General features: G+C 51.8%; 2 protein-coding genes across 4 annotated transcripts in view; both read right to left on the minus strand.

The window, feature by feature from the left end:
• Window positions 1–6,535: 6,535 nt before the first annotated feature.
• Window positions 6,536–25,563, minus strand: KLHDC8A (kelch domain containing 8A). 3 transcript variants are annotated; one of them, XM_027082758.1, is made up of 6 exons: window positions 25,116–25,563; window positions 11,673–12,260; window positions 8,802–8,966; window positions 8,352–8,567; window positions 7,657–7,758; window positions 6,536–6,762 (listed from the first exon to the last, which is right to left on the minus strand). In XM_027082758.1, the coding sequence occupies exons 2-6, from the start codon at window positions 12,046–12,048 to the stop codon at window positions 6,569–6,571; spliced, it is 1,053 nt and encodes a 350-aa protein (XP_026938559.1). In that variant the 5' UTR covers window positions 12,049–12,260; window positions 25,116–25,563; the 3' UTR covers window positions 6,536–6,568. The 3 variants fall into 3 exon arrangements, with proteins under 3 accessions (XP_026938559.1, XP_026938558.1, XP_026938560.1); XM_027082757.1 differs by lacking the exon at window positions 25,116–25,563 and having other exon boundaries at window positions 11,673–12,581; XM_027082759.1 differs by lacking the exons at window positions 7,657–7,758; window positions 25,116–25,563 and having other exon boundaries at window positions 11,673–12,596.
• Window positions 12,703–27,330, minus strand: part of LEMD1 (LEM domain containing 1) — a 54,669-nt gene continuing 40,041 nt past the window's right edge. The window contains exon 3 of the mRNA XM_027082647.1: window positions 12,703–12,903. Coding sequence (XP_026938448.1) covers window positions 12,703–12,903 — 201 coding nt within the window. The remainder of the gene's footprint in view (window positions 12,904–27,330) is intronic.

Below are 27,330 nucleotides of genomic sequence, written 5' to 3' on the forward strand. Positions count from 1 at the left end.
CTGACCGAGGCTGGAGCCTGGACAGCCCGGTTAGTGCCCAGGCGGGTCAGAAGGCCACCAACCGCAAGCCCGGAGTTCCTCGCCCGCCCGGTCTCCACACTGCAGCAACGTGGAGGGTGCGGGGAGGGGGAGGCGGACCCCACGAGCCTGGGGGAGACAGAGTTCTCCCTGAACCACCTACAAAAGCCACCACTTCTAAAGTGTCACCTCAGGCGTCAAGTCTTCAGACACTTCCGGGCCTCCAGCCCCTCCCCCCATTGACCTTCTGAGTCGTCTGCCAGATATTTCCTCTTCAGAGGAGGCAGGCGGCTGGGAGGTTTTGCATGAAAAAAAGAAAAGAAAAGTCTCAAGAGCCAGGAGAATTCAGTCTGGCTAAATTAGGAATGGGACTGGGGCACCAGGATCTTTTCCCCTGTCCTTTCCCTTCACCCATTCGCTGTCTCAGTCCAGGTTTACCAAGTGCTGGCTGCGGGCAGGGCATGGACCAGGTGCTGAGCGCGTGAAGGTAAGCAGGGACGCCGCAAACGGTTCCGCCCGCCCCGCCCCGCCCCGTTTACGGAACTCGTGACAGCTTGGGGAAGCCACAGCACTCCTTTGGGTCTCAGTTTCCTCCCCTGTAAAACAGATGTATCCCAGTCTTTCCTAAGGTCCTAGGGAAATGAGGGTGCGAAGGTCCCCCTGGCTGTTGCAGCAAACTGTGCACGAGGTTCTGGAGGGGCCGGCAGTGTGGGTGTCAAAGCAGTGGATGCTCCTGAGCTGGCAACTCACCGTCCACACTGAAGGGGTTCTGAGCCCGGGCACCTGCTCCCAGTGTGTGTACCAGAGTGTAAGTGTGAGGGGTATATGTGTGAGTGCGAGGTGTGCGTAAGAGCGTAAACAGGTGCGTGAACGGGTGTGCACATGCGTGTGAAGTGCGTGCAAATGTGTAAAAGTGTGGGGTGTATTTGAAGTGTGTGGGTATAAGAGTTTAAGGCACGTGTGAGTGTGAGCTATATTGTAAGGGTGTGAGGCAAGTGTGAAGCGTAAGAGTGAGGTGTGTGAGTTGTGTATGTGAACATGAGTGATTATGTGAGTGTAAATCTGCGAGTGTACATGTAAGGTCTGTGTAAGAGTGAGGGGTATGTGGGTGTGTGAGGTGTGTGTGTGAGCATGAAAGAGAGAGGGGAGGGGAAAGGGAGAGAGGTGAGTGTGTGTGTGTGAGCGTGTGTATGTTTGTGAGTGTGCTCATGTGCAGGGGTCAGGCTGGCCCAGAGCATGCTGGGTGGAGTCGCAGGAAGTTTTTCTGGTATGAAATACCAACTGCACATAACCTTTAAAGGGGTCCATCACTCTTGGAAAGAGGGACACTTTGGCCTCTGGGCTGCGGTCGGTGGTTTCTTGGTGCTCTGCTTCATGCCGTCAGGAACACGTGGGCTCTGGGGGTTCTTTGAACCAGGCACACACCTGCCTGGGGAGCTCAAATGAACTGGATATTTGGGAAAACACCCCACAGTTTAAATTATTAAAGGGTCACATCCTGAGGGAGAATGCAGACTCTACAAGAACGTAACACAGGGTACTCTAGAGACATTGCACTTGCAGCCAGCTGGCTCGCCACCCTTTCCCACAGATGGGCTCCTCCCCGCTACTCCCCACCCCCTCCCCCGTCACTCCTGGCACTGCCAATGGAGAGGGGTGTGCTTGGAGAGGCGGCCACAACCATCATATCACACTGATGCTGACCTTCCTCAAAGGCATCGACCCACTATTCAGGGTCGGCACAGGCTCCAACTTGCCTTCTAATCATTTTTCACATCACTCCCCACTCCTGTGTGCATTTTGGCACCCAAGTCTCCCTTCCCTTGAGGACCAGTTATAACAGCAGTCTCCTCCAGGAAGCCTTCCCAGATCAGCTCAGTTCTCAGAGCCAGGAAGAGGCAAGGAAGGTTCCCCCTCCCTCTTGATTTCAGACCTCTAGAATTGTGAGGCAATACATTTCTGTTGTTTTTGAAGCCACCAGTCTGCAGTATTTTGTTATGGCAGCCCTAGGAAACTAATAAAATGGAAGCTTATCTGCCCAACCTGTCTGGGTCCTTTTTTTTTTTTTTTTTTTTTTTTTTGTCTGGGTCCTTTTATGTGCCCGTCTCTTCAGCTCTTGCCTGTGCTCTGCCTCATGCCTTCACTTCTGCAGTTGTCTAATGCCAACAAGAAGCGCCTGCCCACGCAACTCTTTGATCTCACCAAGCCTGGCCTGAGGCTTTGGTCCTGTTCTGCCGCCACCTAGGGGTGGGCATGCCATCTCTTACTGCAGAGCTCAGAATGGTGGGCGGTGGGGGTGTGCACTACCCTCCACCCCCGGCAGCTGGATTAGAGTCTCCGTTCCATCACTTGTTAGCTGTGCCGCTTGGGTTAGTCATAGGGTTCCCGGTTCTGCTTCTTCTTCTACAAGATGGGGGTTGGAAAAGGCTGATGGTACCCCACCTCCTGTTCAGTGTATCTGTGGGCCAGAAAGCTCAACCCAAATGCAAGAGATCATTAGAAATTCTGGAGGAGAAGCAGCCATGGAAGGGAGGGACTTGTCCACTTTCTGTGGTTCTAAACCCTCCTGGCACTTTAATTGCCCAGCAGATGGACCTTCCTCCAGAGGAGGCCTGACAAGCTTGGCCCACGTGTTTTTCTGAGGATTCCAAACCCAACTGGGGTTTTTTCTTTAAAAAAAAAAAAAACGTTTACTTATTTATTTATTGGCTGTGTTGGGTCTTCATCGTTGCACGTGGGCTTTCTCTAGTTGCCATGAGCGGGGGCTACCCTTTGCTGCGGCGCATGGGCTTCTCACTGCGGTGGCTTCCCTTGTTGCGGAGCGCAGGCTCTAGGCGCACGGGCTTCAGTAGTTGTGGCGCACGGGTTTAATTGCTCCGCTGCATGTGGGATCTTCTTGGACCCGGGTCCCCTGCATTGGCAGGCGGGTTCTTAACCACTATGCCACCAGGGAAGTCCCTGGGGTTCTTTCTCATCTTAGATGGTGCCTTGGTGATTTTACTTCGTTTTCCTCAGAAGAGGAACTTGGCTGATCCTATGTTCCAATGGCACAAATCTGGTCACGATGCTTCTCCACTTAAAATCCTTAACTTGCTCCCAGTTTCCCATACGGATAAAGTCCAGACTCCTCAGCAAGGCACGTGAGGCCTCTTGATCTGCCCTGCCTGTACTTCCAGCCCATCTCCCTAGATTCTCTGCAATGTGCATGTTGTCCCTCAGTGGACTTGAGAACACCTCTGTCTCTCCCTCAACAACAAAAAATAATAGTGCAGCTACTCACCTTATATATGCAAATCATTTTGTGTACAGTAGGTAGTTCTTAACCTCAGTGAGGTCTTATTTTGTTCATTTTACAAATAAGGAAACTGAGATTCAGGGGTTAACAACGTACCCAAGTTCAATCCGCACATGACAATTATGATTTGAACTCACATTTCTTGCTTCAAAGCCTGGGGTCATCCTCCTCTGCCTGGCTGTTCTCCCTCTTCTTTCAAAGTGCAGTTTGAGATTTGTTTTCTGGAAACCTCTCTGATCCCCTCAGTTCCTCTCAGTTCTCTGTAGCCAGTAAGGATGGGGCACCTCTGGGTTACACTAGCAAAGGCTGACACTGGTCTCATCAAATACTAACTGCAGATTTAGTCCCCGTCTCCCTCCCAAGGCTGCAGCTACTGGAGGGCAGGAATCCCAAGTTCAGCACCACGCCAGACACATAACTGGAGTTCAGTGTCAAACAATGCTTTGCAATAGCTGACACAGTCAAAGAGCCAGAAGGGAACTTTCCTGGGATGTAAATGTAGGAATATTCTATGCTCATTGCACGTTAGGGAGCCCTTCCCAATCTTTCCTTGCTAATTCTCATACTCATTCCTTGGGAAACAAAAGGAATGTTTGGAGCCCTCCATCTTTCCAGGTTTGACATTCTGAACCCCTACACAGTACAGAGCAGCTGATTTTCTCCCCTTTCCTACGTGCTGTTCCATTTGAGGCAATGCAGTATTGTGGTCACAGGTTTTAGAATCAGATTTGGTTCAGCCACTTACTAGCTTGTGACCTTGGACAAGTTATATAACCTCTTGGAGGCTTAGTTGTTTCATGTGCAAAATACGAGGATACTGCCTTCTCCACAGAGTTGATCTGAGGATTGAAGCGGGTGCTTTGCCAACTTGTGAGATGGCATTGTCATTGCTTTTGTCTTACAGATTGGGAAATGAAGACAAGAGAGGGGAGGGGCCTTCCGGAGATGGACGGGGATGAGAAGACCTATGGCAGGCAGGGAGGGAGTTGAGGCCCGGAGCCCGGCCATCGGACCCCAGAACCTGAGCGGCCTCTGCAGCACCATGAGGTACAGCCATGAGGTATGCCGCTGACACCCCCTATTTCCCTCGCTCCTCTGTGAGCCACACCCAAAGTCTTCCCAGCATGCACCTCCAAGAGGTGAGTCCTCAGCAGATACCAGCTTGAGCCCTGAGTGGCCCTCACAGGTTGCAGCAGTCAGTCCCCCATCCTCATAATGGGAAGAACCTTTAGGGCTGGCTACAGCCCTAAGGTACCCCAACTATTTAAAATGCCTCAGTCCCATCCACATGTCTGGTGCCATTTTGTGTGCTTGGAAAGCCTCCTACACACAAAGCTAGGCTTCCTGTTAGAAGGGGTGGAGGCAGCCCATTCGTAAATGCCTTTCTTGGGGAGGGGTTGGGGAGCGTGGGAGCAGGCAGTGCAGAGACAGAAGTGGAATGGAGGGCTGGGCTTAGTGATGCTTCCCCTAACCTGCTGCCCCAGCCTCTCTTTCTAACAGTCACTTCAGGGGGCTCAACGGAAATGGGCTGGGGGTGGGGGTTTGGAAGCAGTAGGGAAGGCCTCTCTGCAGTCTGCTCCGTAGGGGGCACCCGTGGCCACAGGATGCCAAGGTGGGAGGGAAAGTCTGGGTCAGCAGGTGGCAGTGTCCTTCCAGTACCCAAGTAAAGAAAAAGATCAGGTAGGAGAGAAAGGGAGGCAAAATGACTGTCCCGTAAAGACCCTGGTTCCACTTGTCTGTGAAGGTCCAGTGGAGGTGTTACCTCCTCCAGGAGGCTCCGCATGACGCCTCAGACGGGTGTTCCTGCTTCAGGAGAAATAATCATACCAGCACGTGGTGCGTGCTCCCTGACCCCCCCCCCCACCCCTCCAGGGCATGTATTTTTTTCATCTTTGTATCCGCCGTGTTAGCACAGCTTTTAAAAATAACTTGGAATCAGAAAGCGGTGCTATACCAGCTAAAAGGAGGCACGTCCTTCACGTTTTTACATTAGTGAGCAATTCCCTTTCTACTGTGGGCAAGACAGAAATGAGTTCGAGCTGAATGAACTGAGGCCAGTCACAAGACGTAACCCAACGAAGAAGTCAGTTAACGAGTGCAGCCTTTTCCCAACACGCCTGTGGGGCGTCAACGCGCAGGAGACGGAAAGTGGGCTGTCTTCCTAGGAGTGAGGTGACTGGTCAGGGCAGGGTGGTTTGAAGGTGGAACCTCCTCAGAAGGAACAGCCAAGAACAAGTGGTCCCTCGGGGCCCCGTTTAGCCTGAGAATGTCAGAGGGACTGTTCCATGCGGTCCCCTCCGCATATCAAGACACCGTCCGCCCCGCCCCTGCATCAGGGTGCCAGAGAAGATAGGAGTATAGATTTTAATCATTGTGCTGCTGCTGTTAACCAGAGTGCAAGTAATCCACCCTTTGTGGAGTTTGATGCCACAGTGTAAATAAGAAGGTTTCACACAGAAACACTCTGGGGCTGTCGGTGACAAAGGGGAGGGGTGCCTCTGGTGGGGAGGGGTGACCGAAGCAGAAATGAAGTGAGGAGAAGAGTGGGCAGCAGACCCTGGGCTGGGAGTCTGCTCCATTCCCATCATTACATTCCCATCAGGACCCCGAGAGGCATGGGTCCTTCCTGGCCAGGGCTTCTGACCTGGACCAGTGCACGTGAACCCGACTCCCCTTCCGAATCAGCCGCCTCCAGCTTCAGGGCCAATTCTTGCTGAGTAGATGAGGTCCAGGGCAGGCCCACAGTTAGCCACCAAAGGGGGAAGGGATGTAGACCAATGGAGAGAAGAGGGGTTGGGACCCCGCAACCCTTCTCCATCTTCCATCCCAAGAGACCTTCAGACTAGCGCAGATCCAGGGAAAGGACAGCTACAAGTAGCTATCCTCTGGGTCAGAACTGCCCTGCGTACCCCCTATCCTGGAGATGGGAGAGGTAAACCCACAGGAAGGGAGGTAGCATATACTCCTGCTACCTACCTTGCTCTGCCTGAGCAGTAAGTGAGAACTCTCCCCAGAAGTCACCTGAGCCCCAACAGGGGAAGGGGGATGGCAGAGTCATCGAGACTTCTTACAGTTTTCTCGGATTGGTAGGGTTTGGAGGTGGAGAGGTCACCTAGAGCCCTATGGCCTAACCCCACTGGCTGCTGACAGGAGCTGGCGTCCGGGGAAGCAGCCCAAACTACTTTGATGAGATCATTCCTCTTGTCCAGAGTGGGGTGATCCGGTCCAGGACACGGTGGCTGGGCCCAGAGCCAGCTAGGAGTCAGAGACACACAGGGCTTCCACCGCATCGCTCAGACCCTGGTTGACGCCCCCCACGGCCAGGAGGCAGTTCTTGACAACGATGCTGGAGCAGGCACAGCGGGGTGTGGGCATGGCGGGGAGGACCTCCCACTTGTTCTTCCCCGGGTGGAACGCCTCTGCCGTCTCCAGGACAGTGGGTTGGTTCCCTGAAAATGCCAAGGGAACCGGACCTTACAAAGGAGTCCAGTCACCAATCTGCCCCGGGAAAGTCCCCCCATCTTGCTCCCCGCCCCCCTCTGGAACCACAAGCAGAAGCCAATCAACCTCAACTTCCTTGGCTACAGAATTGCTCCTTCCCCACCCTTTTGTCAAACAGCTGCTTTGTCCTTCCTGCCTTCTCTGTCTTTTCATCTCAAGAGTAACTTTCTTTCCCCACCGCTGCTCTTACCAGAAGTTTCTAGACACTACTGCCTCTCTTCTGCCCTTTACTGAGAAAGCTGCTCACATGGTCTAGCTTACATCAAGCTGCTTTCCTGTGTGGGTAAACAGGGTGTCTGTCCACACTGAGTAAACTCTGGGTTCCTGGAAGCTCTGCTGCCCATCTGTCTCTCCCCTGTTGATGTTGGGGTCCCGCCTTCAACATACCCTAATCTCTGGGAGGTCTTATACAGCAAATCCTGAATTCATTAGAATAACTGATTTGATCAGACTGCTTTTCTGCTCCATGACAGAGCTGGGTATCCAGGGAGAAGAGAAAGAGGACCAAGGCCAATCCCTGCCACACTTTCACCTCCAGTCATTCCTGGACGGGGGCCCAGGGACCTGTGCTTGGCAAGCCTGTGTCACATGGTTATCAGTATGTCCCTTATGCTCTCTGGGCCTCAGTTTCTCCTGTGTAAGAGGACAGATAGACCGCAACTGAGGCCCATCCATGGAGACACGACATCTAGGCTGGGAGGAGGGGAGTGCTTTGAAATTCTTTGGACTAAAGCAGTAGGCAGGTGGTGTGGAAGGAGCCAGCACCCTCTCCTGCTCATGCAGATTGCCTAGAATCCACCAAGCACCAGACCACAGTGCCAGCCCGGAAGCTCTATCCTTACCAAGTCCTCCAGCCACTATGACCCGTCCACTCAGAGAGCCGGCCACAAAGTCTGCCCGCCGCTTCTTAAGGAAGAATGAGCGCTCCATCTTCAGCCATCCCCCTACAGGCCATGGGTGATGGCAGGAGATACACAGAGAGAATTAGATGCTGACCACCCGCCCCTCCAAATACACATGAGTCCCAAACTGCTCTCCCCCTAGGTAGCATCTCCACTCCATCTACCCTGTGTGCTCAGCACATATACAATGTCTCCTGCTGTTTGAAATGATACTCTACCCTCTCCCATGCTTGCTGTAATCCAAGGAACCATAATCTCTTGTGACAAATCACCTTGTCCTACCTCTGTTCTCACGGGCTTTAAGCTGGAAAGGAGGCTGACTAGAGGCAGAGAGCGTCAGAGTCAGGATCCTTCTGTTTTTCCATGAGTAAAAAACAGGAAAAAGCCCTTCCTCACCTGGCCCTGGCTGGACGTTGTAAGAATGGACAATAGGTGGAAAAGGCTTTGATAAAAACAACTAACCAATCAAAGGGAACCCTGTACAGATGAAAGAACCTGATCCCAAGAGTAGCCCTGAATGGAGAAGGGTGTTCAGACTCTGAAAGGCTCACCCAGCTGGGTAAGTGAGCCTGGGTGGATGGTGGGGGATTCAGCCAGAAGGGAGGTGCGCAGCTGGGGACTGGCGCCCAGCTTACCCTGTTCCATGTCGAACACGTCCATCGTCCGGAGGAACTTGGGCTGCTGGTAGAGCCGACCCTGCCGCAGGCCACCCAGGCTGTATAAGCGGTCGTCTAGGGTCACAAAGCTGGAGAAGGCCCGCTTGCAGGGAATGTTGGGGAACTTGGTCCAGGAGCGAGTCTCGATGTCAAAGACCTCGAAGGCGTTGACCGCGTACTTGGACTGTCGTCCCCCTGGAGGCCAGAGTAGGGCGAGGGTTGGGCAGAAGAGTAAGTCTCTGAGGACTGGGGCTGGGTTTCCCCTTCTGACTGTTATCAGATCATATAGGAAGCTCCCTGAGGGGTGGGGCAGCGTGATTAACCCCCAGTGCCCCGGAGATGCTCAGCACACAGGCACTGCTTCCAATAGGAACTGACCCGGGGGAGGGAAGAAGGGCCAGACATGGGCCAACAACCATGGGTCCTTACCCAGCACATAGATCTTGGAACCTCGGAAGAATGAGGTGGCAGCATATCTCGGGGTGGGCATGGGTGCTAGAGACACCCACACGTCCTTGAGCATGTCATAGTGTTGGAGGTGGTTGTGTGGACGGAGGTCCAGGCCCATCCCGCCTGCCGCATACACTCGGTAATCTAGGGAGAAAGGCCATACAGCAGACACTATGAGACAGGCCCATCGTACTCAGCTCCTACCATGGCCAGGCTCTGTTAACCCCTGCAATACAAGCACTGAAGCCCGGCTAGGTCCCAACCACCGCTCTGCCCGAGAATGGGCTGGTGGCACCATTAAAAGTTCCTGCCACAGTCGAGCCTGGGTCTTCTTGAAGCCGTGTCAGGCCTACATGCCTTAGCCTCCCTTGGTGGCTGGCCCTCGGTTAAACCCGAAGTACTAAGACTTTCACAGAGGTACACTGCAGTGGAGTCTAGGCCTGGATAACCCTTTGCAGGTCTTATCCCCTCCATTCTCCTCCTTCCTGGGCAGCCAGAGGGATGCCAAAGAGAAGGGGTATTCCTCTGATACCCTCCAATAGTGGCCTCTTCCTCAGGAACTCCCAGATCAGAACTCTCTAGACCTAGCAGGAGCCTTTGGAAATGAGGTCAGCCCTGCTGTCATTGGCCTTGTGGGACACTGGCCTGCTGCCATCTCTTTCTTGTCCGGATAGGGGAAGGCTATCCTCCTTCATGCACAGGAAAGCTCTGGGCTCCAGGAGGCACCCTGCACTGAATGGGCTAGGGGTGAATGAGGGAGAGGCTTTGGAGGAGAGAAGACTGGCCCCTATAAGAAGCCCTGCCCAGAGAAGTGAGTTCCCCCCCACTCTCTACTGCTCTTGGCTGCAGGTGACACAGTGCAGCAGAGAGGATGGGCAACGCCTCCATGTCTCCCTGGGCCTTACCCCAGTACCTCACGCAGACTGTTAAGGACACAGCCCTACCCCCAGGGCCCTCTTTTTCCCAGGGACTCACCCCTGCCCGGGATTCTGTCTCCTAGTAGCCAGTCCTCACTGCTTCTGGCTCTATGAGACTTTCATTCTTCAAGGGGATTGCAGGGATGAGTACTACTTCTTTCTACTTTTCAATTTTACTAAAAAGAGGGAAAACAAATCCCAACCCTAGCCTGTGGCTGGGAGATGGGGCCTGCTAGTGAGAAATTTACCTTACACAAACTCTACCTCTTCTATTCCTGTTTTCACCCACACACCTCCAGCTGAGAACCCTCACATCCAGTCCACACTACCATTCCTGCACCCAATTCTTACTTATCCTTTCAGAGTCACCTGGGTGTCCCTGGATTGCAAGGCTGGGCTGAGAGCGGCGGCTCAGGACCTCCTGTGGCACCTGCATCACCCTACTTGCCACACGTTACTGAAATAACCTTTGTATGCTTCTTTCAATAGATTGTTAGGTTCTTGAGATTTGTTCATCTGTGGCCCCAGCATCTGCTAGAAAGCGTGGCACACAGGCGTGTAAATTCTTAGTAAACTAACTGTTGAACCCATTCAATGCCATAGTTAAGAGCACAGACTCGACCATCACCTGCTGGCTGCGTAACCTTGGGCAAGTTACTTAACCTCTCTGGGCCTCACATTGCTTCTCTCTAAAATGAAGATAGTAATAGCACTTAACTCATCAGACAGGTTGTGAGGGTCAAAGGGGTTCATACCTATAAGGCACCTATGGTAAGGACTCAATAAATGTTGGTTCTTAATCTTTCAGCCCCACTTATTGAGATCTGCGGATAAAGGACGACCCTTTCCATCTCTATTTCCCCATGGGCCTCCACACCTTCCATCTTTCTTACTGAGAGTTCAGGAGGCCCCATTGGCTACTCTGCCCTCAGGGATTTTGAGTTAGAGTTTCTCTCTCTGACCTTCATTGGTAAGACCTGGGCTCCTAAAGGCAGGGATCAGATCTTCTGCCTCTTTCCCTCCTCCCTGGGACCTAGAACTGTGCCAGGGACAGAGCAGGTACTCAAGAAACACTGGTTTCTGATCTACAGTAGACCTGACAGGCAGCTGAAATGGTTTTGCAAGAGAAGGAGAGAAGGTTGCATCCCACTAAGCCTGTATGATCTGAACTTGGGGTCTCCTAACTCCTGCTGGGCCATTTTCCATAAAACCCTGTGTGTTTTAGCGAAAGAGCTTTCAGAGCCCCCTCTGTGCTCTGGGCTGTACCAGGCCTGAAAAGAAAGAAATGATGGGCTTGGAAAAAGCGAAATGAGAATCAAAGCTACGTGATCAGCACATGCATGCCCTGAGAATCTAGTGAACCTGGGCCAGATGCCCCAGAAGCACGACCCTCAGGAACATTATGGTGTCCACTCATCAGTGTCTCTGAGATTAGGAAGCAGATGGTGGTGAGAAGGTCCTGGAATCAGGTCCCAAAGCCCTCCTAGTGATGGTACGAGGATGGCATGAACATCCCCAGGGCCCCAAATATGTGTCTGGAGGTCGTGGCACTTGCAAGGAAGATTTCAGGGGATTTGGTGCTGTGGGTGGAAGGCCCAATCACCCTGCTGAATGAAGGGATGCCCAGGGACATTGCACTAGCCCCTTTGGCTCTCCCCTCTGGCCCGGCCTGCCCAGTTTGCTGGGAGGAACCTGGTGGGGTGGAGTGGAGCTCTGGCATCATACTGATTTAGTAGACACTTCACTTGCTGAGTCTCAATTTTCCCATCTGTAAAATAAGGCCAGCGGGTCTCTAGTTTCAGTGTCCATTGTAAAGATCAACTGGGGATCAGGAATGTGACAGTGGCCTCCAACTCAGGATTGGCTTCCATCCCTTTCCTCGTGGCGCCCCACTCCCTTCTCTCTGCCCGCCCTCAGCCTTGGCCCCACTCGCCTTTGGCCGTGACAGAAATGCCCATGGCGGCCTCGCGCAGCATGCTCCTCTTCTTCCATTTGCCTTCATCGATGTTGTACATCTCCACGACCTTCAGAGGCAGCTGACTGGTGCCCACACCCCCGATCACCATGATCCGCTTCCCCAGGGCGGTGACAGCCACCCCGGCCCGGGCTGTGGGCAGGGGGCGCAGGTCGGTCCACTGGTCGGCCTCGGGGGAGTAGACCTCAAAGCAGTCCACGGGGACGCCGTTGTCGTCACATCCCCCGATGGCATAGACCTGCCCCCCGGTTTCCAGCAGGGAGCAGTAGACCCGGCGGCTGGGCAGTGGCGCCAGGCGCTTCCACTGGAAGTCCTTGACGTTGGGCACCTCCATGGCAGCCCCGGGGACCCCGCCCGCCGCGCCCCCGCGGAGCGCCGTGGGAGGTGCGAGCCCGGGGGTCCGCCGGCTACTCCGCGCCCCCTCTCGCCGCCTCCATCTCGCTCCGGTTCGCCTGCTCCCGCCCGACCCCCAGCAAGGGCCCCGACGCCGGCCAGCGCTTCACCGTCCCTCGAGACTCAGCTGTCCGGAGGCGTCCGAGCCCGGCCCTGCGGGAGGAATGGGGCGAATCAAGGGCAGCCGGGCCCGGCGCCCTGGCCTCCTGGCGTGGGCGGGCGAGCGGGCTCCCAGCCCCCCGCCAACTTTCAAGGGAAGACGCGGCGGCGAGGGCGCCACCCCGCGGAGGCATCAAACCCGCACCGCTTTGTCCCCCGCCGCTCCCAGCCAGCTGGTCGGAAACCCGCGGAACGCGTGGGGGGCCGGGGGCGTTCCGGGGTTCAGGGTGCCAGGCTGCCTCCCGGCGAAGCAAGGAGTTAACACCTTTCGGCGCCGCCGCCTGCCTCCCCCGGCTCTCCCTCCCCGCCAACTCCCGTCCCTGCCCCCGCGCCACTTACACAGTGCGGCGGCGAGGCGCAGGCAGCGCATTACCCGAGAGCGGCGCGGGGAGCAGGGGAGAGGGCGCTCTGTCCTTTCTCGGTCCGCACACCGCTGTCACACACCCAGAAGAGGAGAATAAATGAGCAGCAGGAAGGAGAAGCGGAGCCGCCGCCGGAGGGTGGGGTTGGGGGGAGGCCGGCGAGCCGGCTCCACGCACATCCCCACCATCAGCCGCCACACCTGTGCAGGAACCTGCGTGCGCCCCGCGGCGAAGCGAGCCCTGACCTCTTTACAGAAGCCCTGGCTGCGCCCGGCCTGCGGGGGAGGGAAAGGGCCCGGCGGGAGACGCTCACCTTGCCCACTGTTCAGGGAAAGCGGGGCACTAGAGCCAAGTACCCAGATGACGGGGACTAGACTCCCTCCAGTGTGGGGGTGGGCGGTTTGTGAGTGTTTGTTTTGGATGAGGAGGCAGAGAGTCCAATTACCCAGTTTATCTACAGTACACAGACCCAGTTCGTGAAAGCCTGGCTCAATAGTCGACTTTGCTTTGGGGGAGATATTATCAAATGGTTTAACCTAATAGAAACAAGTTATGTGGGTGTGACACACGCAGACCTGACACGGGTGCATCCAATGTACACACCGACCTGCGCACATGTGCGTAATTTACACATCACCTCACCCTCCACCGGGAAATGCTCATATCTACGGAGAAACTGACAGAAAATGCACAGTTATGCGGACACACAGCCACAGACAAAAGTGGAAAGGCAAACACGTGAGTGATCCCTCCCACATCACACCTTAGGAAGGGAAAACCTGGTTATCAAATCTTGGCCCTCAGCACCAACCCACAGGTCTTGCCAGATAATTCTTTCAAGCCATTCTGTAATGGCCTTATCAGGACAGTAGTCCCCAGTAACAAAAGTGCCCATGACACCAGTGAGCCACCTGGTGTGATGAACTGCAGGCTTGTGGGGTCCTCCCACATGGTTCCCTTGAATAGAGCCAAGTGTTGAAACACTCAGGCTTGGGAGTCTGACAGAGCTGGGTTTGAATTCTGGCTCTGAAATTATTTAACTACTCCGAGGCTCAGTTTCTTTATTTTATTTAGATTAAACTTTGTATTTTGAGATAAATTGTGGATTCACATGCAGTTGTAAGAAATAACACCTTTTACCCAATTTCTCTCAATGGTAACGTCTTGCAAAACATGTAGTACAATAATATCATAGCCAGGATATGGAAATTGATCAGTCAAGATTTAGAATATTTCCCTCACCACAAGAACCCTTCATGTTGCCTTTTTTTTAAATTGAAGTATAGTTGATTTACAACACTGTGTTAGTTTCAGGTGTACATATTGCCTTTTTATACCCATACCTTCTTCCCTCTCACCCCTCTCTCTCCAACTCCTGGCAACCACCAATCTGTTCTCCATTTCCATAATTTTGTCATTTCAAGAATGTTATATAAATAGAAACTTACAGTATGTAACCTTTGGGTATTGGCTTTCTTTGCTCCCAGCATGATCCTGTGGAGATTCATCCAAGTTGTTGCATGTATCACTAGTTCATTCCTTTTTATTTCTGAGTAGCATTCCATGGTATAGATATATCCTTGTAGATTTTTGTGAAGATTAAATGAGATGATATTTTTGGGACTTCCCTGGTGGTGCAGTAGTTAAGAATCTGCCTGCCAATGCAGGTGACACCGGTTCGAGCCCTGGTCCGGGAAGATCCCACATGCCGCGGAGCAACTAAGCTTGTGCGCCACAACTACTGAGCCTGAGCTCTAGAGCCCACGAGCCACAACTACTGAAGCCCGCATGCCTAGAGCCCGTGCTCTGCAACAAGGGAAGCCACCGCAGTGAGAGGCCCGAGCACCACAACGAAGAGTAGCCCCTGCTCGCCGCAACGAGAGAAAGCCCTCGTGCAGCAACGAAGACCCAACGCAGCCAAAAATAAATAAATTTATTTTTTTAAAAAATGAGATGATATTTGTAAAGTGTTCAGTTCAGCTTCTGACACACAGCAAGGGGCTGGTAAATCACTATGAAGACCATTGCTACTACAACTACTATCAACAAAACCAAGAAAAAGAAAAACTGAGAACAAGCACAAACATTTTGCGCCTCACTTAGAAATGACTTCCTGTGAGAAACAGAGGTCACAGTACCTCTTAACAGCTCATAGGCCCACCTTAACATCTTGAGTTCTTGGCTTAGAAATTCCACTGCTTTTTAGTTTGAATTCTCTGTACTTACACAGTAAGTACCTCTAAGAACCTTCACGGAGGACAGTTGTGTTGGGGCTCAGAGCAGGCCACCCCAAGGTATACCACAATGGCATATTGATTATTTTAAGTTAAAGTTACTTGAGAAACAGCCGTTGGGAAGAAACATTTGATATTAAAAAAACACTCTGTACCCCTTCTTTCCCCCGAAAGTGGGAAATAAATCTCCCATGTGAAAGTATCCTCCCCATATCAGGAGAGAGAAAGCATCCTTACTTATCACCAGAGTTAGGGAATTCAAGGCTAAGAAAACTGTATAAACAGATTTTGTTACTTCATTAGTCTGTACCTGAAGCGCAAGCCCCTTTGGTAAGTCTTCACAAATAATTGTTTGTCTAAAAATGACATATAGGGCTTCCCTGATGGCGCAGTGGTTGAGAGTCCACCTGCCGATGCAGGGGACACGGGATCGTGCCCCGGTCCGGGAAGATCCCACATGCCGCGGAGCATCTGGGCCCGTGAGCCATGGCCGCTGAGCCTGCGCATCCGGAGCCTGTGCTCCGCAACAGGAGAGGCCGCAACAGTGAGAGGCCCGCGTACCGGAAAAAAATAAAAAATAAATAAAAATGACACATAAACAGCCTGCTATGGCACTGCGGGGGTCCCATTTCTATGGGGCCTCTGTGCATGTGAATTAAATTGGTTTGTTTTCCCCTCCTGATAATCTTGTCAATTTAACTATTAGACCAGCCAAAAGAACTCAAGAGTTACGAGTAAGGGGGGAAATTTCCCCCTCCCTGAAATTTGTGTTCTATTTATTCAATAAGAACACAAATTCCAAAAAATGTGGTGTGAATTAATGAAGTTTCACAGGAAACATCAAACATTTCTCTTCTTCCTGGAGATCACAGTCTGCCCAGAGGAATAGGGAACAAACCCTCAACCATCCATTTAAACTGTCTTCACAAAATCACGGCAGGGTGATCAGGAGGATTGAAAGCCATACGCATTCCTCAGAGGGGCTTGTTGAGGGCCCACCTTCAGCCTCTCTTGCCCATGGAGCCTTCTCCCAAAGCAGTGAGGCAAGGCTTCTTGTGCCTCCACCCACCCCAGCTGGGACAGCTCAGTGAGCAGGTATATAAAGTTCATACTACTTTATGTTTGCATAACTCGAGCTAAACTAAGCCCTCGCACATCCGCTTTCTCGTAACCTTAAAAACCCTAGGAAAGCTTGTCAGGCAGGTATTAGCACGCTTTTTTACAGATGAGGACTCTGAGACTTAGTGACATGAAGTAACTGACTTATGACCGTGTGAGCCGTTCAGGGTGGGTCTAGTTTGTGAATTCCAAATCCAGTGCTCTTTCGCTTTATCATAATTAAATCACAAATGATTTAATTTGTGGCTTTCTGTCCAATTACAGTGAAGGAAGGGGCCCAGACCTCAAAGGCTTCAGTGACTATCCTCTCCCCGTTGCCATACTGTCTGTGCCAGGCAGCATAGCTGGGAAAGGACTAGAATCCAGGCCCAGAATAGGCCCCATTCTAACCTAATGTTCATGTCCTGCAAGCAACACCCTCTGTGAGGACTATGGGACTCAGACCCTTGGAAAAGTACTAAGAACAGGATGCTTCCAGGCCATATCCTAATTCCTTGTTTTGGAAGTCCTGGCTTTTCTCCATTTCCCCCACTCCTTCCCCCATAGCTCTTCCTCCCAGCCAGGTGACATCCTTTAGTCTTTACACTGAATGCACGTTGAGGAAGCTTGTAACCTAGCAACCGCCACTTAAGATTCCCTGAGTCACCTGCGGTTTCCATGCCTGGACTGAGTGCACCAAGCTGGGGACTTGTGGAGTGCCAAGCAGAGGTGGGGAGTCCAGTGACCCCCTTTAATTCTTCACCAGCTCGTTCCAGTGGGTAACCACTTTCCCCATCAGGAAGTTCTTCCTCATGTCAAGCCTAAATCCTTCTGCTTTAAAACCTTGTGTTGCATCGGGTATGGGTTTCTCTTCTCTCTAAGAAAGTGTTTGAGTTTTTGCCTTGGTTACAAGGTGGTACTGGGAAGGTAGGAAAGTGGGGAGAGGAAAGTTCATGAAAGCCTCTAAAGAGGAAGCCTTTGGTACTTTGGAGCCTTAATTATTGTGATATTAATGCATCAGTCAAATCGGTTGAGGGGTGCTCAGCCCCAGAAATACTTACTATTATTATTATTTTTTTTTGCGGTACGCGGGCCTGTCACTGTTGTGGTCTCTCCCGTTGCGGAGCACAGGCTCCGGACGCGCAGGCTCAGCGGCCATGGCTCACAGGCCCAGCCGCTCCGTGGCATGTGGGATCTTCCCAGACCAGGGCACGAACCCGCGTCCCCTGCATCGGCAGGCAGACTCTCAACCACTGCGCCACCAGGGAAGCCCCTATTATTATTATTTTTTAAGTCTCAATTTGGGTTTATTAAGGCCTAATTTACATACATGAAAATGCACAGTCTGACTCAGCATCGATTGAGTTTATTAGCTATTCAGGGGCCGGCCTTCACTGAACTCTGTGGTAGGTTTTGGGGAAGCTGAGGGTGTAGTGAGGTGACAGTCTCTTCCCAGTAAACTAGGCAGATTCCCAGTGTGGCAGGCTATGCATGTAATATCTGTGTGTAGGGCCTCAAGGGACTGGTGGGATTCCAAATGTAGAGCACACAGGGGTGGGGGTGGGGAAAGAGGGGCTGTTTAGCTATTAAATTCTACAGTAGCTCCTTTCTCCCTCCTCAGAAATACAGTTTACCCTCCTGTCAGTGGATACCATGGAACTCCCTCTGTGGGTACCACTCTGGGGGAGGGGCACACCTGGAGCCCCCTGAGGCTGGGTCACCTCCCCCGTGTAGTTCTCTCTCTGCGGTGCCCCACAGTCACAGGGCAGTGGGAAGGTGTGTGGAATCTGGAATCAGACAGACGCTTGAATCCTGGCTCAGCCGTCCCCTGGCTGTGTGACTATGAGTAAATCACTTACATCCTGAATCTCAGTTCCTCATCTGTGAAAAAGGGAAGAAGAAAATCTACTTTCTAGCATTATGGGGGCAACGAGATGCCAGGCATGGCTCCTGGGCAGGCAGTAGGTCCTCTGTAGAGTACAGCTCTCCTCCCTTTGTGGCGGCAGGTTTCCATACCTCTGACTCTCTGTGCACTCCAGGCAGTGTGTCCAACAGCACGTGCCAATCTCACGCGGTAGCACCTCACCAGGGCCCACACCCTCCGGTATCCAACCATTTCTGGGCCTATGTCTTGGACAGGATATTTCCTCCTAGCTAACTGGAATTCCTTCCACTGCAGCCTAAACAGCATTGTGATCTGGAGAACAGCTGGTGCCCCTCCTTTAGACAAGCACATTCTTATTCCTCACCAGAAGCTTGGGCTTCTGGTATTCAGGGGCTGGGGAGGGAAGATGACTCATCCAATTAGGACTGAGGCTGCCAGCAGACCAAGGGAAGGGTAGATTCCTCCCCCAACATTGAAAAGCCTCATTAGAGCCCGCCCTGCCCAGTCCTGACATCAGCCCAGAGGAAGGATTTAGGGCTCAAGAGGACTTGATTGGAGCTGGTGCAACACAGGTGCCAGCAGTCACAACCATAATCTGCATCTGTTCATATGGCGCTGCACCCTTAGGGTGTCAGTCTGAGGCCCCACGGGATGGCCTCAGACAACAGGGCTTCCCCTCCTGACCATGCAGCCTTGATTAGAGAGCTGAGTTAGCCACACTCCTTCCAGTGCCCACCTTGCTCCCTCCTCCTGCTCCAAAGTATAGCACGGAGCACATAGCACAGAACACAGAGCACACAGCACAGAGCACAGAGCATACAGCATAGAGCCTAGAGGGACTTACTGGGTATCAGTTTTAAATGCATCTGTCCACCCACGAGCAACTTCTGCCTATTTAGGTAAAATCGGGACATTTTACCTAAGTGTAAAATGGATCACAGGTAAGGGATTGTCAGGGCGGGGTGGGGGGTGGTCATCTTGATTTTCAGACTCACAAAATGCACGATTTAGAAGAAAGAATTGGGAAGCGCGTACTCTTCCGTTTAATGCATAAGATGACAATGACAGCAGGAAGAGAAACCTTCTTTGAAAGACCTTGACGACTTCCCTGTGTTTATTGAGGAAATTGTAAGAGGAAATGGGGCTTATAATAAAGCCTGAGGATCTGGGTTATAAAAAAGGAAGAATTTCCTGCCCGGGAGCATCAGAAAATTAAAACACCAGCAGGAGGTGAGGTGAGAGACCATGGTGTCACCTCCCCTGGGAGGTACTGGAAACAGGAAAGACACAGGACTGAGAGTCGGGAAACCTTTGTTCCAGCCCATTGTCTTATCGTAACCGGGCTGTGCACCTCTGGGCGAGTCATATCCATTCTGGGGTCTGTAAAATTAGAAAGCAGAGGAAGCAGACGGCAGCCTGAGGTCTCTCCCAGCCGGAGTGTTCTTCCACAGCGGGCGTGCAGGGTGGCAAGCCCTAGAAAAATAATCGTTTAACCATAGTGACAAAGCAGCAATTTCCAGAATGGACATCCTCACATTCTTCCGAGACGTGCAAACACACAGAGGTCTGGCCTCACCGACTCTCGTAGGCACTGCCCACTACCCAAGGTTCTGTCACCGGAAGGGACTTCCCCTGGCGCTGTTGTTGCCACCACCTGCATTTTCCCCCAGCTCAGCCGGGGACACAGGGACCTGTGATAGCTGCAGCTATGGCTAATGGGCTGCCTTTTTGTAGACCTTGGGCACCCACCTGGAAGCCTAATCATGCTTCCTGCTGGGTCCTGACATTTCCGGGGTGCCTGTTGCCCTCCCACAAGCTGCAAGAACAGGAGGCAGAGGACTCAGGGCTCAAGTCATCCCAGTTCTGGCCCTTCCTCTAAAAGCAAAAAATGGGCCCGTTTGTCCCAGGTCACAGGGCCAGGGCCTGACTGGGCACTGCGGGGGGGCTTATCCTCTACCCCTTCTAATGTAGAGGATAGCAGAGCCTTGATGGGGGTCTGGGTGGCTCTGCAGAGGAGCAAGAGGCTGTAGGCTAGGGAAGGCAGGAGCAGGGCTCTCAAACACAGCTCTTTAAATGCCCATTAGTAAGTTAATACCGCCATCTCCAGAGCCAACATCACCCTCCATTCTTCTTAATTAAAAAGAGCTCCATGTCCTGGCAGAGCTGAGAGAGGGCCCTGAATGATTTACACACCAGCCCCGCTGCTCCAGCTGGGAAATCATCAAGGAAGATTGATTGGCAGATGGGCCAGCCCGCCTGTCATGGATGGTGCCTGCGTGTGTGCACTTAGGGGGCAAGGTCGGGGGGGGCTGGCTCTCCTGCTGACAGGCTCTGAGGGAGCAGGGTGGTGGACACACAGCCCAGTCCACAGAGCTCTGAGGCCCAGGAATAAGGCCTTCCTCAGACAAAAGCCTCACCTGCTCACCTCCTGCACGGGCCCCCACTTCCCAGCAAAGCTGTCTCATCCGGAGGACAAAAGCCCAGGCTGCAAGGCTGACGTCTCATCCTCGTCCTGGCAACTCCCTGGAGAACCCCCTTGTTTCCAGGTGGGTACTGCTCACCCGGTAAATCACACTTGCTGGGTTCCTATTGATCATCACTGCTTACATTAGGAGGAGGGCTTCTCAGGGCCTGCCTCTCCTTCCCTGCCTCCCTGTTAGCAGCAGATACTGGCTGAACCTGATGTGCTGTGGGATGCAAGGCTCCAGGCCCTTTTACGGGGCTGGGAGGAGCAGGAGGGGGACCCGCAAGTTGGACTGGCGTGAGATGACACTCAGCCCGGGGCCTCTAGAGAGCCAGGAGCTGAGAGCAGTTACCCTCAGGGGTCCTAGCCCTCTGCCTCTGTCTTCCTGCCAGGGCTTGGGCAGCTTCTAACAGAGCAGCCTCATTCTCCAGCCTGTGGCTCTGCTCACCTCCACCTCCGGGAGCCCACGATCCTCCATGGGTGCCAGAGAAGCAGGTCTGGCTCATCCTCCAGCTGGAAAGAGGTGTCTGTCCACCCTGGTTGGGACCTTTATAGACGTACAGGGTGGTTCTCCCTCTGGCACTGTCTCCTCACCTCTCCCCCTTGTCCTCTGGTGCGTCACATCTCACACACACACACACACACACTCACACACACACACACACACACACACACACACACACACACACACACATGCCCTCCTCCCCAGAGGTTCTGGAGGAGGGACCAGGCAGAGGCACATTATTAAAGAGAAAGGGGTGGGGACTGCGGAGCTGGCGTCATCCATTCCCCTGCTTTAACCCTTCCTCCCATGGGAGACCGGCAGTCTGCCTCAGCAGCAAAGTTGCCATCTGGTGTAGTGACCTGTGTTCTCTCTGTGCTAGAGACAGAGAGAAGGGGGAGAGGCATGACAGGCTGGCTGCAAGTGGGCTCTGTGTGTGTGTGTGTGTGTGTATGTGTGTGTTTGTGTGTGTGTTTAACAATACATGTAAGAGAGCCCAGGAAAGGGGAGAAACAGGCCTAGCCTTGGGTGAATCAGAGGTCCGGCCTGTCCTCAGCAGGTGTGCCCCTGGGAGGTCTGGGGAGCCCAAGGAGCTTGCACTGCTTTCCTAGTTGAGGATACAGCCCTTGAGCACCCATCCCTAGCCTGTCACCAGGAGATGGCTGCCTGCTCAGCGCCCACGAGCCCTCAGTCCTTCCTGGACATCACTAGGCAAGAAGTAGAATGACACCTCTATTCACGCCTTGACACACCGGCTGCCACCCCAGCAGAGACCGTCACCAGGGATCCAGTGCATCCTTTAGTCCTTGGAAGTCCTGGCCCAAAGGGCTATTTTCTTCCTTGGGTTACGTCCCTCCCCTGTGGTCCCAGCCTCAGGAGTTATGTTCTGAGAGGTTCCTTGGTGCAGAGTCTCCCAAATCTTAGGTGAAGGCCTCTTGTAATACTTTAGGGCAGGGGTGAGCAAACATGACTCGTGGGCCAAATCCAGCCCTCCACCTGTTTTTGTATGGCATGTGATCTAAGAACGGTTTGTACATTTTTAAATCGTTGGGAAAAAATCGAAAGAAAAATATTTTGTGATATGTGAAAATTATGTGGAATTCACATTTCATCATCTATAAATAAGGTTATATTGGAACACAGCCATGCTCATTCACTCATTCGTTTATGTGTTGTCTGTGGCTGCCTTCCCACTACAATGGTGGAGTGGAATAGTTGCAACAGAGAGCGTATGGCCCGAAAAGTGTGAAATATTTCCTACCTGGCCCTTTATAGAAAAAGTTTGTGTCCGCCCCCGCCGCCGCCCCCTGCCCACTTACGCTACTTTAAAGGGAAATAGAGGTATACCACCTTTTCCTTGACAGCCTGCTTCTCGCTTACCTTGACGTGTTAAGTTTGCATAGCAATATCTTATGACAATGGAAGGAAACTAACGTTTGCTGGGCACCTACTGTATACCTGACACATTTTCTCTGTTTCTCACATAATCTTTACAGCAATCTTGAGAGGAACAAGCACTAACGGCTGCTCACATTATGAAAGCATGGAGGCTCAGAGGAATTCAGAAACTCGCCCAAGCTCTTATGGCTAATCGGAAGGGGATTCTGGATTCAAACCCAGTTCTGTCTGAAAATATCTTCTTCCAAAGCCAATATCTTCTCCAGGCCACCATGATGCTAAGATGACTTCCAGCAGCCCCGTGAGGACCCGCCCAAATGGCTGCTGATTTGGGCATCCCCACAAACAGTAGACTTGAGACTCAGGCTCCAGCAACCCAAACCCCACCTCAGGCTCCCTTAGCCTCGGGGCCTGGTCTATGGGTGTGGGCATTGTGGGCCGCAGGCAGCAGGTCAACAACACAACGTCAGCACCACCTGCCTCCTCCTGCTGCCTCATCTCTTGCTATCTACTTTCATCACGTATTAGCTTTCCTTCAGGAAGATTCAATTTGCATTTAAATAGAAAACCTCCGGAATGGTTCAGATATAACGTTAAGGTGCTAATTACAAATTCATTCCTCTTTAAATATTAAAGCATTTCAGTTCATCTCAGGGGTGATGGAAGGCAGCAGGAATGCACGGTATTTATAAGTAATGAACATTGAGCTGTTTATTGCGAAGCCCTTACAACTCCCCACCAGCAGAGGGCAGAGAGGAGGTGTTCTCAAGACCCACGGAGGGGTGTGTGTCTTAGGAACCTAAAATCAATGAAAAAGAAACATCAGCGGGCTTCCCTTGTGGCGCAGTGGTTGAGCATCTGCCTGCCTATGCAGGAAAGACACGGGTTCTGAGCCCTAGTCCGCAAAGATCTCACATACTGCAGAACAACTAAGCCTGTGTGCCACAACTACCGAGCCTGTGTAACATAACTACTGAAGCTGCGTGCCCTGGAGCCCATGCTCTGCAACAAGAAAAGCCACTGCAATGCGAAGCCTGCGCACCACAATGAAGAGTAGGCTCTGCTCACCGCAAATAGAGAAAGCCCCCCCCCCTCCGCAGCAACAAAGACCCAACGCAGCCAAAAATAAATTAATTTTTTTTAAAAAAGAACACTGATTTAAAAATAAATAAAATAAATGTCCAATAGCAATAATCCTTGAAAGAAACTAGAAGATGGCCAGCAGGATGGAAGCTGCTAGTATGGGGCAGAGGGACGTCCTCAGGTTGCCAGTTCCCTGAATTGCTTATAAGGGTCTCAGGGCAGGGTCTATGCCTCTCTTATATACCACTCTCTCCCATCACCGAGCCTAAAGCCTGACATGCAGTGGCAACTCCAGGAATACTTGTTGATTTAATGAATGAATAAGTTAACCAATCAGTCAGTTATGGGAGAGATCATTTATTCAACTACTGTTATGAGTCAGGTGTTATGCTAGATGATTTTCATGTCTCCTTGTTAAATGATTTATTCCTCTGCATTTCCCCCAGAGCTGTGCAGATGATATACTATTTGTTCTTTATCTTGAAGAATAGTACTTTGCATTTTACATATTGATTTATACTTTCACATTCATATGACATGGTTAATAATTATAACAAAATTGAGAGGTGTACCAAGTTTTATTATTCCCATTTCACAGGTGAGAAAACAAACCCAGAGGGGGAGAAGACATGAGCCTCAGAGCACCCAGCTCAACTGGGAGCTCAGCCAGGACCTGAACCTTTGTCTTGGGGTTCCCAGCCTGGATGTCTTTCAAGTGTCACACTCTCCCTCCTCCCAGGGCTGGGCTAGTTACTCCGGTATTCACAGTGTCACACCCCAAACTTGGCCCTTGTCCTCAAGATGCTGGGGCCCAAAGTCCAGCTCAGCCTCTGGGCCAGGCTCGGTGCCTGGTCTCCAGCCAAAGTGCTCTAGAGCTGACACCCAATAGAACTCTCATTTCTTAGTGCCGCACCGTGGCTTGGTGCTCTCTGCTACATTTATGCATCCCTGCTTGTTGAAATCCTATTACCTCTTCAGTGCTCAAACTCAATGCCACCTCCTCCAGGAGCCTTGCATGATCCTGGCAGGCAAAAGCGATCTTCTCATGTTTCCTAGAAATTTACCTGTAACTGTGTGAGCACGTACAACTGCCTCCCATGATAATAACCACCACTGATATTCAGAGAACTATTCCAAATTCTTTACATATTTTATATAATTTAAATTTCATATGAGTTTAATAATTATAGTTAACAAAGATATGGTGATTATTAATGTCATGAACAGATCTAAGTTTTATATATATATGTGTGTATAATTTAGCCTATAAGGTAGGCACTACTATCCCCATTTTGCAGATGAGGAAACTGAGACTTAGAGAGGTTAAGTGACCTGCTCAAGGTCACAGAGCCAGAATAGGGTGTGAAATCAAGATTGTCTGACCCTGGAGTCCACATACCATTTGTGTAGAGGTTCTACTTGTCTTACCAGGTGGTAAGCATTTTGAAGGTGGGAACCGCTGTAGTGTGTCATTCTTGCAATTCCTTTGAAGCCAAGCACAGCAATTTGTACATAGTTCATATTCAATACGTTGAGCTTAATTCAGACCAAAACTAGAAGTTCTGGATGTTGGCTGTATGTTGGTCAGTCTGTGCCCAAGACAGTGATCTTGGAAGTTAATTAGGTTAGAACCAGCTGGGAAGGAAACTTTAACTGCAAAGCCAGAGGGGCCAAGCTGAGGAAGAAAGGTACTTAGAGACCCTCACCCTTCCCAATCCCATGCCAGTCTGTCTCTAACCAACACTGCTACCTGTCTCCCCAGCAGCAGGCACTGGGGAATGCCAAGGTGACACTCTGCATACATGGATTGAAATAAAACTTACCTGACCAGGGGAAAAGGACATCAAGTGATCATCTGCCAAAGACAAAGGAGGAGAGGGGGCTGGAGAGGACCCGGTAGGGGTCGGCTCGAGGTTCCTCCTAGGAGCAGGCTGGGGGCAGGGACTACAGTGTCCCCAGGATCCCAAGGGCTTTCTCCAGGATTACGAGTTCCCTGCTGCTGCCTCTGGCTGATGAACTGGGATGCAGCCAGGCCCTACGCAGGGGGCCCCATCCTGAATGCACAGAAGCTTGGGGGTCTCTGAGCTCAGGAGGCGTGATTCCCCCACCAAGAGGAGCTCAGCCTGCTTGCAGAGCCCTGGCGGCTTTGCCTGCCTCTCTCTCTACCGAGCCTCAGCTGTGAGGGCCTGCTCTGTAGGGAGAAAGGGTGAGGGGGTGGACATGTTCACACACACAGACAATAACTGTCATGGAAACTAACCAACAAAAAGATTTAGGGAGCCGGACTCCTCTGCCAGATGGGAGAGAAAGGGGAAGAGAGAAAGGGGCCGTCCTTAGCCTCACTGCCAGGGCTTTTATGCAGAGAACAAATGTCTACCTCAGCCCTTAGCCAACCATTGCCGGTTTCCCTGTTCTGGAGTGCTGGGACTGTGAGTAAAAGGCAGAGGCGTGGGTGGACCTTTTGGTATTAGAGTCTCAAATAGCCACCCCACACCTTTGTCCTTCTGTGCATAGAGTGGGCATCAGCGTTCAGAGAGGGAGAGCAGCTCCCTCGAAAAGGTCAGCACTGCTAGCAAAGCTAGACACATTCTACCAGTTCACGCCCAACATTTTAGGGCAATTTGGATCACTTTGCTTGAGGAGATGGCTCACAGAAATTTTTTTTTTTTTTTTTTTACTTGGTCTCTTTATTTATTTATTTTTGTTCGTTTGTTTGTTCGTTTGCAGTATGCGGGCCTCTCACCATTGTGGCCTCTCCCGTTGCGGAGCACAGGCTCCGGACGCGCAGGCCCAGCAGCCATGGCTCACGGGCCCAGCCGCTCAGCGGCATGTGGGATCTTCCCGGACCGGGGCACGAACCTGCGTCCCCTGCATCGGCAGGCGGACTCTCAACCACTGCGCCACCAGGGAAGCCCTCACAGAAATTTCTTAGATGAAAAGCGCAGGGTTTCAAGGGGTAACCAAACAAGGCTGCATTTTAAGACCCATCTCCTCTGTCCATGAGGTTAGAGCAGACTGTCCGGAGCTTAAAGAAAGCCAATGGGGGGAATGGCAGAGATGTGGTACGTGTGGCTTCTCCATTCTATGACTCTGAGTTCTGTTTTGGGGGGATTGTCTCTCTGGAGTAAAATAAAATCTAACTAGGGGAACATTTTTTTATTCTCTGAGGTAAGAACGTCAACTGAGCACCAGAAATCCCACTCCAATTATTCAGCTGTGAGACTTTGGACAAGTTTCTTCATCTGTAACATGGGACTAATAGGATTGTGGAGAGGATTAAGTGAGGTAATATGTGTGTAAAGTACATAGAACAGTGCCCAGCCCTTGGTGTTTACCATTCTTATTGCTACTGTTATTAATCTTTCTGGTCCTCTGTTTCTGCAGCTATAAAAGTGAGCCAAGGGGCTTCCCTGGTGGCGCAGTGGTTGAGAGTCCGCCTGTCGATGCAGGGAACACGGGTTCGTGTCCCGGTCCGGGAAGATCCCACATGCCGCAGAGCGGCTGGGCCCGTGAGCCATGGCCGCTGAGCCTGCGCGTCCAGAGCCTGTGCTCCGCAACGGGAGAGGCCGCAGCAGTGAGAGGCCCGCGTACCGCCAAAAAAAAAAAAAAAAGTGAGCCAATAACACCAATCTATCTCATGGGGATTAAATGTGAGGGTTATGAGATTATACTTAATGGTGTGGTGGTTATCAGGGTATACGCATTTGTCAAAACCCATCAAACTGTGGATTTTATTGTATGTAAATGACACTGATTTTTATATGTTTATATAAACAAGTATATCAGTAATAAGTGTCTAGAACATAGGAGATATTCTTATTCCCTGACCTCTCCCCACAAAGATAGGAAAGAGACAGTGAAAGCTAGAAGTAAAAGAGGGGGATTGCACAGGGAGGAGGTGTTCGTACACAGGCCACATTGATTTTGCAGGTAGCGGGTCACCTGTGAAGATTCAGCTATTCTCGATATATCCTGAGGCTTGAACGTCAATCTCTCCGTTACAGTGGCAACACCTGGGTAACCGAGTTTCCTTTATTA

Source organism: Aethalodelphis obliquidens, unplaced genomic scaffold (assembly GCF_003676395.1).
Source record: "Aethalodelphis obliquidens isolate GAN/ISIS:26980383/991018 unplaced genomic scaffold, ASM367639v1 scaffold48, whole genome shotgun sequence".
Lineage (NCBI taxonomy): Eukaryota > Metazoa > Chordata > Mammalia > Artiodactyla > Delphinidae > Aethalodelphis > Aethalodelphis obliquidens.

Excerpts from the sequence above, each read along its gene's own strand:
- KLHDC8A (XM_027082758.1), bottom strand. The coding sequence starts at position 12,048 with ATGGAGGTGCCCAACGTCAAGGACTTCCAGTGGAAGCGCCTGGCGCCA. Across the intron at positions 7,759-8,351 it reads CGTGTTCGACATGGAACAGG|GGGGATGGCTGAAGATGGAG; the intron begins GTAAGCTGGGCG and ends CATGGCCTGTAG. Across the intron at positions 6,763-7,656 it reads CATAGTGGCTGGAGGACTTG|GGAACCAACCCACTGTCCTG; the intron begins GTAAGGATAGAG and ends TGGCATTTTCAG.